A 14,006-nucleotide genomic window follows, 5' to 3' on the forward strand; every position below is an offset into this window, starting at 1 on the left:
AAACATAATAACTAATTGTATGTGTTTAGGTAGAAGTGAAACATAATAACTAATTGTATGTGTTTAGGTAGAAGTGAAACATAATAACTAATTGTATGTGTCTAACGAGAAGTGAAACATAATAACTTATTTGTGGAAATTAAATTTATTTAGTGTTTATGTTAAAGAATTTGGGAATTTAGTGAAATATAATTTCTTGATTTCTTTTGTTGTCCTTTAAGTTATATAAATTCATGTATTACATGAAATGCATAAGTATTTATTGCTTTTTGAATGAGAAGACTCATTTTCGAAAATGTCTGAATTTGATTCAAAAAGTGGATTTTGATCGTTGAATTGGCATTTTCTCAAAAAACAAAATTTTTGCATTATGGTTTATTAACCATCAAAATTGTGGCTATGGTGATGCTTCATGATTGTTATTTTCATCATTCCTAATTAAGGTATCCATTAAAGCTTTACATTCACCCAACTTGTTAGAAACAGTATTAATTTCTGCTGCAATACCTCTTATAGTTTCAATCCTCATATTTCTAACTTTCCCAGCATCACTTGTCAATAACTTTCTTACTTTATATTCTTGCCAATAGTTGCAGCACATTAGAAAAGCCGAAATTATGTTAAGTACAACTCCAATAATTCCCACCACTGCCACTATTTTTTGTACTACGTAACTAAATGTAAAGCCATAGTAAAAAGGTTTTGTTCTACATTTAGCAATATCTCCATCATCATTTCTTTTGCTAATTCTAAGTGAGCAAAAACTTTCACTTTCATAAGTATCAGGCACATAAACATATCCAAAATCTTCATCAATTCCATAAAATGGGAAAATGGATAAGTCAGTCAAATCCTTATTTCCCTTAAAACTAATCGAATATAACTCAGTGCAAGATGCAAAAGCGTAATCACCAATAGTTACAACACTTTTTCCTAATATTACGCATGTTAAACTTGTGCAAGACATAAAAGCGCCAGATTCGATAGTTGTAACACTATCTGGTATTGTAACATCTTTTAAACCACTAACGCGAAATGAGCCTGAACCGATTGTAACTAATTTCGAGTCTTCTAATATGTTAATAGAAGTTAAACTTTTGCAGTTTTGGAATGCAGAATCACCAATAGTTGTAACAGTTGAAGAAATACTTATTGAAGCTAAATTTGTTCCATTGAATGCAAAACTACCTATAGAAGTAGGCCCATCTCTTATGACAACAAATCCTAATCCCGTAAAATATCTCCAATCAGGAATTTGATTCTCGAAGTCATACATTTCGCCATTTCCTGTTATAACGAGTATACCAGTGTTTTGATCATATTCTCCTGTTAATTCATCACCACATTTAACTTGTATTTTAGTATTTGGTATAATATCATCCAAGTTTTCATTTTGTTGAATTACATCATTATATATATCTTTTGAAGATGTTTGTTCATCAAATGTTCGAATATTAGCTACAAACAAAGTAATGCAAAAGAAGAACATGTTATTACTTTTCTATAATAATGCGACGGCATTTTTTTTTAATACAATATTGACTCAAACATCCAACTTCGCTCAAGACGATGATTTGTCACAATTAATCAAACTTTGTATATTTTGAATATTAATATTAGATAAAATAATATGTTAAAGTGCTTGTTTAGTCGACATTATAGAATGTCTTATCTCCTCCGAGTTTTCCGGAGTCACAATAAGCAACAGCCCAAACACCTGCTGGTGCAGATGACTTTGCACTCCTTACAATATGATCTGGAACTCCAAAGTTTTTGGTGAAGTTGTTATGAACTTCACATGTTGCAGAGTGACTTTTCGTTTTATGGAAACATGCAGCAATGAGTTTTCCATCAGATTGGCATGATATAAACCTTCCATTATCATTGTCGAAATAGCGGTCATTAATGGATGAACGATTTGTTGCACATGCTACTTGATCAATTAGTTTATTAGCATCAACATTGATATTGAGAGATATGTTCATCGACATATTGATAAGTGATATGATCCTTTCGAATTGTGGTTACGAAGAAACAGTTATTAAAAAAAATGCCATTTCTTCGATCAAATCGAAAAATATATTTGAACGGTAATGTTTGATATGAAAAAATATAATAACAATAGTGAGAAATGACTTATTATGATCATGTTCTATTAAATTTCCGAGAGCACAAGCGAAACTCCACAAAATTTTTGGTTTTACACTGACTTCTTTTTTAATTATTATATACTAACTTCATATTATTTTTATATTATTTAATTAGGGTCAAATTGCGATTTGTTTTCTCTTTTAAATAATCAAATGAATTCTACATTTTCATCATACTATTTCTGGTGAATTCCTTTTTTCCCTAATAATAATTAAAGTTTAATCACAAATTTAAATACATATAAACTTTATTATGCATGATATCATATATTTGCTTTTGTTTTATATATTTGATGAATCATTTTTCTTTAGGTTATTACAGTAACATAAAATATATATTACATTAGCATTTTGTTAAGCTTATACTCTTATGTATGATGGTGATTGCCTGGACAGAATATATGTCACACTGAGAGAAGTACAGTCGGAATTTTCTGTGTTCCATTATGCGTTTTCCTTATGCTTTTCCTATGCAATCGACTTCTTTGTTTTGATAAGTCTTCTGTTTTTTAAATTATCGAATATAACATTTTTTGATTTCTTTATAAGATCTGTTTCGGCTAATGACTTGTTGAAAGCATGTATTGCTATTATTTCATTGATTTTTATCATAGACTGATTATAATCATTTTCAATAAGTTCCCTGAAAGAGCAGATGTGATAAACATTTGCTCAAGTGATATAATATGTTCATAGAAACTTGCAATCAATCTTCGCATTTGTTTTTCGTTTTCTGTGGTTTTAGTTTTATCGTGAATTCTTTTGTTAGATCAACCTGTGTTGAACAAAGTTCTTAATGATTCTCTCTAATTTATGTTTAATGTTTTGTATGAAATAATGAATTAATTCATATATCAACATATTTCTAAATATTATTTTATAAATTTAGCAGGTGGTACAGCATAACTATACTTATTTCTGATGTAAAATTATCGCCACTTTCATTCAAAAACACAGACACATAGCCATGTTGAGTTTAAAGGAATACATAATGATATTACTACAATCATAAAACTTTAGGAAAGGAGTTACTAGAATTTTAAATAAAACAAATATTTTCATTAAAAGTATTACCTTATTGGAAACATAGTAACCTTATTGACAAAAAATACAATAATTTACTAATTGATTGTTATGTTAAATTAATAAAAAGACCTGGTATTTATCTAAAAGTAACATGAAAAGAAATAATTTTTTGGTGATTTTTCATAAATTTTTTTTTTATTGGTTAAAAATTTTTTTACTAACTTTCTGGTAAGTTTAAAATTCATTTTTTTATCTTCTTTTGTGCTATTCGTGTATACATGTTTGGCACTTTTTGCTATATTTTTTTCTGTTAGACCGTTAAACCTTTCATGAAAAGCTAGCTTTTCAATGGTACTGAATTTGTGTAAATTATTCAAATCATATTTACCCTTTTGATGGTAATTTGTAATATACGTTAATTGATTCTCTAATGAGCTACCATGAAGTTCAACAGTTCGTGCAAATTATGCGTGTTTTAGGATATCCAAACCCAATTGGCATTGACTCTTTTGATACACCTAATTTTTCTTTGATGGCTAATCTTCTTCAATGGCTTGCTTCCCTATATGATCCTGATCTTGTTGTAATTTCTGATCTTTCAAATGAAAATGGACGTGTGGAATTTGTTAAAAGTATTGTTCAACAAATGGCAGTTCGTTCGGGTATCCGGTTAAATCCTAAAAAGTTATATTCATCTGATCGATTTGCCGTGCGTGAACTTCTTAAAATATCAGCACCTATCTATTCTGGAATTACTTCCAAGCGAGATCCTTCCCAACAACAAACTAAGCAAATGCAAACGCCATCAGTTCAAAAGATATCCCAACTTTCATCCACTATTCCAAAGCATTCAGTAGAACTATATGACCAATTAGAAAAGGAGCTAATGATACGTGATAACAGAACCAAAATTCTTTCCACTATGCCACCATTAGAAGAAGTCGAGAAAAGTGTTATTTCTTCGGTTGAAGCAGCTTCAAATCGTCTAGAAACACTTACAAAGGAACTTGAACGCCTTAATAGTGATGAAGATTCGCTTCGATCCAAAATCAAAAAACGTAAATATGAACTTGATCGACAATCCAAGCGACTTGTATCAGTTACTACAATTCGTCCGGCTTATATGGATGAGTATGAAGCTCTTGAACAAGAATTACAAGAATTATTCAAGTTACATTTTCAACATTACAGAAACGTCGATTATTTCGAACACGAACTACAAAAAGCGGCTGAAAAACAAAAAGAAAAACGAAAGAAGAGCGAAAAAGAAATCGGGAAAATTAAGAAGAAAATTAGACAAAGTTTAGCATCTAGCATCGAACAGTCTATTAAAATTGGTAATGTCCCACAAATGGATGGGAATGATTTCGGTATCGCAAATGGTGGTGATGACACTGATGATAGTTTTTAAATAAAAGTTATATAAATAACGATATGAAATTGAATATTTTACATAAAATTTCTCAATTATTTTTCAAACGAAAGTTAACCATTGCAACTTCTGAAAGACCTTTCCATATTCGCTTATTTTACGTAGATGGTTAACAGCATTTATTGATTTGGATCCAAGAATTTTTGTGTATCTAGATCTATGTATTTTCAAAAAAAAATTTTTCCAATACCCAAAATGTTCACTCAACAAAAGGCATTGCAAAAATGTTTTTTGTTATGGTGTAACAATAAATATGATTTGATCAAATCATCTCATGCACGAAATAGCATTGTGTTGGGATTTTTAATGGCTCCCGATTTTAATAAGTGATTCAAGATAGTCAAGAGTCTTGTTTGGAGCAATTTTTAGAATTTTTTTTGATGGGATGTAAACTGGAGATGGATGAAGAGTGGTTTTTACCAAATAAAATATTTTACCATACTTGTTTTTGTAAATTTTGATAAACCCTTTGATTTCTTTTTCGCTTTCGATTGAATATGGAAATTGGTCATAATAGTAAAAATATGCATTACCGCTTTTGACTTCTTGGTGTGTAGTACTTCGAGGCCTTTCTACCGTTTTGATTAAATATTTTGATTGGTCATGTTCTTTCCAAAATTTATTAATTAATTCACTTGAATCAAAATCTTTTTCAGGAACCCATGAATTTTCTGAATCATCATATTCTTTCCACCTTACAAAATACTCCCATCCATTTCCAATCCATCTGGCATCAGTAATTTCTTTAATTTCATAAATCCCTTCTTCACTAGACATGAAATTTGAAATGTTTACACTTCTACAAAAGCACAAGTCACTTTTTGTATTATTATGAAAAAGTCAAATGAAAATAACGTCTTTAAACATTTTTCCCGCTATTGGCAAATGTTTGACCCAAGTTGTCTCTTCCAGATGCTGAACTGGTGCAAGGAAGGTCACCTACTTTTTGACGTTGAAGTTAAGTTTGATGATTTTGGTTTTTCTATTAAATTTTTAAATGTTGTTAACAACAACGAATTCATCACAATTAATCATGTTAGCGTACAGTCAAGTGAAGAAATGATTAATTCACTAAGTAAGATGCAAATGGCTATTGGAGGGTTATACACAGATTTTGAATGTAAAAAGGCGTTAATTTTTAATGATGCTTCTGAAAAAGACGAGAACGCCATCACTATCAATACTTGGAAATGTTCAAATGAATTACGTGTTGTTAAAATAAGTGATTTACCTTCAAAACTTTTCCCAAAAGGAAAAACTTTCATCAAACAAAATCCAACATAACCTACTGAAAAACAAAAATCGATAATGGTTTCTACTTTTTACGGATATTTTCCATTTTTTGCATTAATTTTAAGAAACAATCATATTTTTTTCTACAAGTACCACAAATGTCAGTACGGGAGTTGGTTTTTAATGGTTGCTTGTGTTCTTCATGTTTACTGACCCCAAAACATCTGAAGTAAAAATTTACCAATTTGAAAATTCAATTTTTGTGAATAAGCGGTTATTTTGTGTTCCAATTTTTGCATCGTTAAAAAACTGCAAACAATTATCTGAATTTCTGAAATTTTCAGCATTCAATTATCAAAACGATGAACGAACCAAACATTTCACTTTTTATGAGCGTGGAACAATACATCGCTGAGTGCGAAAAACTTGAGCCAAAGGTTAACACATATGGTGGCGATTGGCTCCGCACCTGGGACATGAATGATGAAGTTATCCGTTCAACCCTTAACTGCAGTTGGGCACTTGAAGAACTTATCCGCAAGAATGTATCATGCAAGATTTTCAATGGTGGTCTTGCAGCCTCCATATTCCGTGACAATTCTACACGCACACGTTTCTCTTTCATGAGTGCTGCTTCCTTACTCGGTTTAACTCCATCCGATCTTGATGAAGGTAAGTCCCAAATCTCACACGGCGAAACAGTTCGTGAAACGGCCACTATGATTTCATTCTTTACTGAATGCATTGGTATTCGTGATGATCTTTATCTTGGTGCTGGCCACACATACATGTTAGAAGTTGCCTCATCCATCACAGAATCTCACGAACGTAATGTTTTAATGAAACGTCCATGCATTGTCAATCTTCAATGTGATGAAGATCATCCAACACAAGCCATGGCCGATCTTTCTCACCTTGTCAAACACTTCGGCTCCATCGAAGCTCTCAAAGGTAAGAAGATTGTTATGTCATGGGCATATTCCCCATCATATGGAAAACCACTTTCAGTTCCACAATCCATCATTGCTCTTCTTTCTCGCTTCGGCACGAATCTTGTTCTTGCTCATCCAGAAGGCTATGACCTTATTCCAGAGATTGTTGAAATTGCACGTAAGAATGCTGAGAAATCAGGCGGTACATTCGAAATTACGCATGACATGAAGGCAGCTTTCGTTGGTGCTGATGTTGTATATCCAAAGAGTTGGGCTCCAATGTTCATATCTGCTCGTCGTACAGAACAACTCAAAGCTAAGGACTATGATGGTCTTAAGGTCACTGAGAAAGAATGCCTTGAGCTTAATAAGAAGTTCATTGATTGGCAAACTGATGATGAAATGATGGCAACGACCAAAAACGCTCTTTACATGCACTGCCTCCCAGCAGATATCTCTGGACTTTCATGTGAAAGAGGAGAAATCACAAACGAATGCTTCCAGAAGCACCGTTTGGATACATACAATGAGGCTTCACATAAACCATTCATCATCGCTTCAATGATAATGCACTGTAAGTGCAAATCAGTTGCTGCAGCACTTAAAGCAATAGTTGCCCGTAATGAACCACACCAAATAGCTTGAAAACGTAAATAAATTCAAAACCGTCAATTGCATCTTCTTTTTAAAAATTGATTTTATGGAAAAATACAAAACAAAAACACGTTAAATTTATTCATTGAATATTTATATCTTATTAATCAAATTATTTTCTTTAAAGTCTTCCGCAAATAGATCTTCATCAACATTCGTATTTGTTACTCCGACAGAGAAATTGCCATTGTTAGTTGTGACAATTTGATAGAAATCTTCCGAAATTGCTTCTTCGCTTGCTAAATTGTTCTTCTTCCTGAAATGTATTAACAAAACAATAACCAAAACAATAACGATAATTATTGCAATTACAACACCAATTATGATATAAATATAAGTGTTATCTGAATTTGTTTGTTCATTTTGTTGTTGTAAAATTGTATAGAAATTGGAATAAAAATTATAAAATATTTTATTGATTGTAAATAATCTCTGTTGGAAAAATTGGGTTAAAATATTTTAAGTACTAGTCATTTTTCAGGTTTGACTTGGTATAAAAAATCACGAGTGTGAGTTTTTATAAAGAAATTTAATTTTTTTTGAAGTAATCTAAGTATGGATGTCCATCATATGATCAACATGTTAGACTCTATTTGGACAACAAAAACACAGTGGAAGAAAAACGAAATTTCAAAAAACATTAAATTACGTAAATATTATAAATGTTTTAATCGGGGGCTATATAAGCTAATTATTGACATAACATCCATAAAGGCATTTTCATAAACCTTTGCTTTATCTAAAAAAAACTTGTTTCTGATTTCATTTTTACAAAAATATGAAAAGTTTTTATTTTGCTTTGATTGCAGTCAAAACTTCATATTTTAGTGTCTCTGTTAGGTGTGTATGCACATTTGGCAAAAAGATTTGGTATTTTTCTAAGTCATAATTTTCTTTTGATGAAAATATCCTTTTTATCTGACATTCATATAGATGTTAATAAAAAGTATCCTGTACTAGAGGCAATTGCTTCTTTCCCTTGTGATGTACTTGTGTTAGCTGGTGATTTATGCGAAGGTGTTATTAAATCGATGGAAACTGCAAAACGTTTAGAAGAGATGATGAATGTTCCTGTTTATTATGTTCCTGGAAATCACGACTTATGGTGCAGGAATTTCGAAAAAGAGCATACTTCTACAGATGATATTTACCAAAAATTTGTTACCGATCAACGTTGCTTATGTGGAAATCCAATTCTTCTTCAGGGGAAAACGTCAACATATGCTTTAATAGGGGATGTTGGGTGGTTTGATTATTCTTTTGGAAATCCAGAATTTACAAAAACAGACTTTGATGCAATGACTTATCAAAAACGACGATGGCAGGATTCTATATTAAACCAATGGACAAAGGACAATCCAGGAAAATGTTCAGAAATGTTAACACGTATTGAAAGTTTTCTTCAAAAATACGCATCTTATCCTCAAATTGTTGTTACACACATGCTTCCTATTCGAGAATTTTGTGTTCCAGAAATACGCGAAAGCTGGCGCTACTTTAATGCCTTCTTAGGGAGTGAGCAATTTGGGGAACTCTACAAAAAATACCCTGTGAAATATGCGGTGTGCGGTCATGTGCACTACCGAAAAGTCGTGAAGAAGGATGATATTACATATATTTGCCCTTGCTTGAACTATGCAAATCAATGGCAGAATGTTGACACGCCAGAAACCCCTTTCGAACGGGTCAGAAAGCAAATCGAAGAGTCAATTGTAACAATCGAAATCTGATACACGTCAAATGTTTCAGCTTTCCTAAAAATATATTTTATTGCGAATTATAAACACATAAATGCATTGCTATTGTTTGTTTATTCTAAAAGAATATAAGACCATTAACTTATTGCTGCTCTGGGTCGAGGTACTTCACTGGTATCTTTTCACGAATGACTTCGATTGTTGCTGGCGAATGGAAGTCGAACCACTCAGTGACTCCGAATTGTGCGCGTGCTGCTGTAACAGCGTCACGAAGTGCCATAAGCACTGAGCATCCCATACGAAGACCTGCTTCGCCAGAGGCCTTAGATCCGACGACGCCCATATTGTTATAGTCATCATGAAGCAATGTCACTCTGAAGTCGTCTGGGATATCGTCGAGTGTTGGTATCTTATAAGTGGTGACGTTTCTTGTTCGAATGTGTCCGTCCTTCGCCCATATCATTTCTTCGAGTGTGTACAAGCCTTGGCCTTGCACGAAGCCGCCTTCGAGTTGTCCAATATCAATGCCCGGATTGATTGATGACCCGCAGTCATGCACAAGATCAGCCCTAAGGAGTACGTGTTCGCCTGTGAGAACGTCAATTTCGACCATGCTGAATGCGACTGACCATATGAGATAGAATGACTCGCGCCCTTCATGCGTCTCGTGGTTGTAGACTGAGTTCGGCATCTTGTTGAATGCTGATGACTGCATGTCGAACTTGTTGAAGTATGCGTAACCACAGACTTGCGGCCACGTCCAATCTGGATGCTCGTCTCTGATTGGCTGGAGGCGCTCTCTGAGTTCTTTGCATGCATTCTCTACAGCGCGGCCGTGGAGGTCTGTGCCTGTTGAACCTGCTGTTGGAGGCATGTTCGCTGTCTTGTCAGTAGCTGTTGGAAGTACTTTGACGAAGATGTAGTCGATTCCGAGTGTTTCGGCAGCAATCATTGCCATCTTCGTGTGGATGCCTTGGCCCATTTCGATACCGCCGTGTGATACAGTGACAGAACCATCTCCGTATATTTGGACAAGTGCTTGTCCCTTCATCATGAACTCTGATTCGAAGCCCATTGTAGATACAACTGGTGTCATTGCAATGCCACGCTTCTTGTAGACGTGTGTCTTGTTGAATTCTTCTACTTCTTTAACGCGTGCATCCCAGTCACATGACTTCTTACAGACTTCCCAACAACGACGGATTGTTTCATCTGGAAGTTCATAACCAGTGAGTGTCTTATCGCCTTTGTGATAAAGGTTCTTTTCTTTAAGTTCTTCTGGTCTAACGCCTAATGTATGTGCAAGTTTGGCCATAGCAGTTTCTACTGCAATTAAAGATTGTGGAACACCGAAGCCACGGAAAGCAGTGCATGAAAGTTTGTTTGTGCGGTATATGTTACCATATGAGTTAACGTTTGGACATGAGTAACCACCAGTTGCAGAGTAAAGCGTACGGTCCATAACAAGACGTGAAAGATCCATTGTCCAACCAGCGTTAGAATGATAAAGGAAGTCCATCTTAGTGAGCATTCCATTTTCATCACAGCCAATATCATAATCAGTTACATATTCATGACGCATACCTGCTGTAGCAATATCATCTTGTCTTTGCATAACGAGTCTGATTGGTCTCTTTGTAACATAACTTGCCATTGCAGCTTGTGCAGCATAGAATTGTGGACGATCTTGTTTACCACCGAAGCCACCGCCAAGACGCATTACTTCACAGCGAATCATATTACGTGGAACATTAAGTACTGCAGCAACTGAGTCTTGAATCTTTCCTGGGTTTTGACATGCTGCATATATCTTCCATCCTTCAGTACCTTGTGGAACAACAAGCATTGAGTTTGGTTCGAGATAGAAGTGTTCTTGGTTATTGAAATGTGATTGACCAGTAACTTCGTATTTGCATTTAGCTTCTTTAACATTACCTTTATGAAGACCAAGATGATCTACCATAAGGATGTTATCTGTTTCTTTATGTTTTTCGTAATAATCAAGTGCATCATAAATTGTAACAATTGGTGTCTCAGCATTCTTATATGTGACTTTAACAAGACGTGCACCTTTGATGGCAAGTTTTTCTGTTTCTGCAACTACAACACCAATGACTTGTCCATAGAAGTTGACTCTACCAATAGCAAAGACATCTTCATCTGCTGGTGGAATAGAACATATCTTCTTTGCTCCTGGAATATCCTTTTCGGAAACAAATGCAATAACGCCTTCAAGTGCAAGTGCTTGTGAAGCATCAATTGATTCTATTTCTGCACGTGCATTAGTGGATAAAACTGGATATGCATATGCACATTTCTCTGGTGGATCAATATCAGCAACAAATTTGGCTTCACCTGTTGTATGTCCATAAGCAGAGATATGATGTGGTTGTTGACCAAGAACTTTATCTGTTCTTTGTTCCCAATCTTGATGAGATGTACGTGGCTTACGTTCTGTTGGAATAGAAGCGCTCATTATGTTTGCTGGAACATTACCTTGGATACGATCAAGAACCCAAAGGAAGTACTTGTAGATGCATGCACGAACAAGATCAAGACGAAGTTGTGCTTGACCGACACGATTTGATACTTGAAGGTTCTTAAGAACATCATCACGGAATTGTTCATATGTAGCGAAGTTCCATTCTTTACCTACGAGTGCATCTAATGCATCTTGTGGAATATATTGCTTAGCAGCAACGGCACCAATTGCTAAATGTGCAGATGTAACTTTCTTGTTTTCAATGATTATGTTGAAGCAGCAATTACAAAGTGCTTGTGAATCTTCACGACGACGACATATCTTATATGACTTGATGAATGCGTTTGGCTTAGCGAATGGAACGAATACTGTGTAAAGGATTTCGGATGGCTTCAAGTCACGTTTGAGTACGAAGTCTTGTGCTGATACAGTACGGGATTCACCTTCAAGTGAAACAATGTTACATTGTGCATTAAGACCCATAAGGATTGGGCAAAGATCAGAAAGTGCATCACCAGCGCAAAGGGAACCACCGATTGTACCAATGTTTCTAATGTTATAGTTAGCGAATTGTTTTGTAATTGTTGTGATAGCCTTAGAAAGTAATGCTTGTTCGCCATCTTTTAATGTTTCCCAATATTGACCGAATTCATTAATAGATACTGAAGAACCAAAGTAAACGCCATCTTTCTCTGGTGTGATTTGTTTGAGTTCATCAACACGACGTGTTCCGCACATGAATCTCCATACCATATCTGGGTGATAACATTTCTTAAAGTTGAGATCAGTAGCACCGTTAACGAAACTGCATTGTGCACCTTCTGAAGCACGAACTTTCTTAACTTGCTCGAAGTTGGATGGTGCAAACCATGTTGACTCTGGACCAGAGACAAGAAGTGGATCTAATGTATGGAAATTGATAAGTTCTTCTGGGAAATCAGCTGTGACAAGTGGACGTTCACGTGTTGAAATAACATTTTCGATTTCTTCAATGTCTCTGCCTGTTGTTGTAAGTTCGCCTAATGCTGATTTGTCGAAGTCAATTGCATAACGACGTGCTGCATCGAAAATGGGACGATATCCTGTGCAACGACAAAGGTTTGTTGATAACGCTTCGTTAATTTCTTCAATTGTTCTTTCGGGATTCTCTGCAAATAATGCGTATAATGTGGTAACAATACCTGGCGTGCAAAATCCACATTGGGTACCATGCATTTCGGCAAGATCTTTTTGGATACGATGAAGATGCTCACTTTGGCCAACGCCTTCAGCTGTTGTGATTGCACAGCCATCAACAAATGGAAGTGGAACTAAGCAAGAATTAACGGCAAAATGATGAGCGCGTTGTCTCTTTGTGTCGTATTCAGCTACTGCAACAGCACAGCCACCACAACCACCTTCGCCACATGGCTTTTTAACAGAAGTATACCCTTGGAATCTGAGCCATTCAAGAAGTGTCATTTCTGGATCTGGGTTTTCGATTTCATATCTCTTTCCATTGACGTAAAAAATCATATTATGTCTTACTCGTGTTTGAATAGATTGAACAATTTTTCTTTCACGTTCTGTAAGCTTAGCTGGCTCGATGAAATCAGCTCCAGTCGAGAAGTAGACATCATCATCTTTTTCTATAGCTGAGGTATCAGTGATTTCAGCTCCTTTATTAAGAAATGCACGAGTAAATGTTGCTCCGAGTTTTTCTTTGGCAGCTGCTAAGAGTGCGTCCATGTTGCCTTCGAATGTAAGGACAACTGCGGCCTCTTCTCCATTGCGATGAGCAAGAATGCGGACCATTTATTTTGTGTCACTTTTAATAGGGCCCACGAACCGATTAATCATACAAATATTTCAATGCTGCGCATTGAATTTTTTTATAGTCAATATATGACTTTTTCAATTCGTTTTTTTCGGTTGCAAAGTGTGTTGTAAAATACGAACTTTTTGGTTAAATTAAATTCACGTCATAATCAATTCAAAAAGTGTAATTTAATGAGATTACATATGTTAAGTTCATAAATAGCTATCAAACATTCAAAATATCCAGAAAAGACATTTTCAAATTTATGCTCAAGATTTACTTCAAGGATTTCATCATGATTCCAAATTTGAGTTAATTTTATAATAACATCGAGCAGAAGCAACAATAACATCATATAGTTTGATGATATTTTAAAATTATAATTTTTCTTAAATAATACTAATACTATTCTAGTATTATCATAATGTTGCAGAATAACCAAATTATTAATATATCTGAATCCTAAAACCACCAAAACATTCAGTGCGATTTCTTCATTATATTTAGCATAAAACGTTTATTGTATACAATACTGAATCCGATATTTTCTTTTATAATGCGTTGTAGGCAAATTGACTTGTAAAATTCGATTAGATAAATTA

General features: G+C 34.5%; 6 protein-coding genes across 6 annotated transcripts; 3 read left to right on the top strand and 3 right to left on the bottom strand.

Moving 5' to 3' along the window:
• Window positions 1-397: 397 nt before the first annotated feature.
• GO595_005306 (leucine-rich repeat domain-containing protein) lies at window positions 398-1,489 on the bottom strand (the record flags this gene model as incomplete). The annotated part of the gene is made up of 1 exon (XM_067918535.1): window positions 398-1,489. The coding sequence occupies one exon, from the start codon at window positions 1,487-1,489 to the stop codon at window positions 398-400; it is 1,092 nt and encodes a 363-aa protein (XP_067774519.1).
• Window positions 1,490-1,646: 157 nt separating this feature from the next.
• Window positions 1,647-1,991, bottom strand: GO595_005307 (uncharacterized protein; the record flags this gene model as incomplete). The annotated part of the gene is made up of 1 exon (XM_067918536.1): window positions 1,647-1,991. The coding sequence occupies one exon, from the start codon at window positions 1,989-1,991 to the stop codon at window positions 1,647-1,649; it is 345 nt and encodes a 114-aa protein (XP_067774520.1).
• A 1,651-nt stretch (window positions 1,992-3,642) lies between these two features.
• On the top strand, window positions 3,643-4,587 carry GO595_005308 (clusterin associated protein; the record flags this gene model as incomplete). Its single annotated transcript, XM_067918537.1, has 1 exon — window positions 3,643-4,587. One exon carries the CDS (start codon window positions 3,643-3,645, stop codon window positions 4,585-4,587), a length of 945 nt encoding a protein of 314 aa, XP_067774521.1.
• Window positions 4,588-6,230: 1,643 nt separating this feature from the next.
• On the top strand, window positions 6,231-7,418 carry GO595_005309 (knotted carbamoyltransferase YgeW; the record flags this gene model as incomplete). The annotated part of the gene is made up of 1 exon (XM_067918538.1): window positions 6,231-7,418. The coding sequence occupies one exon, from the start codon at window positions 6,231-6,233 to the stop codon at window positions 7,416-7,418; it is 1,188 nt and encodes a 395-aa protein (XP_067774522.1).
• A 1,040-nt stretch (window positions 7,419-8,458) lies between these two features.
• Window positions 8,459-9,157, top strand: GO595_005310 (putative phosphoesterase; the record flags this gene model as incomplete). The annotated part of the gene is made up of 1 exon (XM_067918539.1): window positions 8,459-9,157. The coding sequence occupies one exon, from the start codon at window positions 8,459-8,461 to the stop codon at window positions 9,155-9,157; it is 699 nt and encodes a 232-aa protein (XP_067774523.1).
• A 109-nt stretch (window positions 9,158-9,266) lies between these two features.
• GO595_005311 (Xanthine dehydrogenase) lies at window positions 9,267-13,400 on the bottom strand (the record flags this gene model as incomplete). Its single annotated transcript, XM_067918540.1, has 1 exon — window positions 9,267-13,400. One exon carries the CDS (start codon window positions 13,398-13,400, stop codon window positions 9,267-9,269), a length of 4,134 nt encoding a protein of 1,377 aa, XP_067774524.1.
• Window positions 13,401-14,006: the final 606 nt, after the last annotated feature.

Source organism: Histomonas meleagridis (assembly GCF_020186115.1).
Source record: "Histomonas meleagridis strain 2922-C6/04-10x chromosome Unknown contig_33, whole genome shotgun sequence".
Classification (NCBI taxonomy): domain Eukaryota; phylum Parabasalia; order Tritrichomonadida; family Dientamoebidae; genus Histomonas; species Histomonas meleagridis.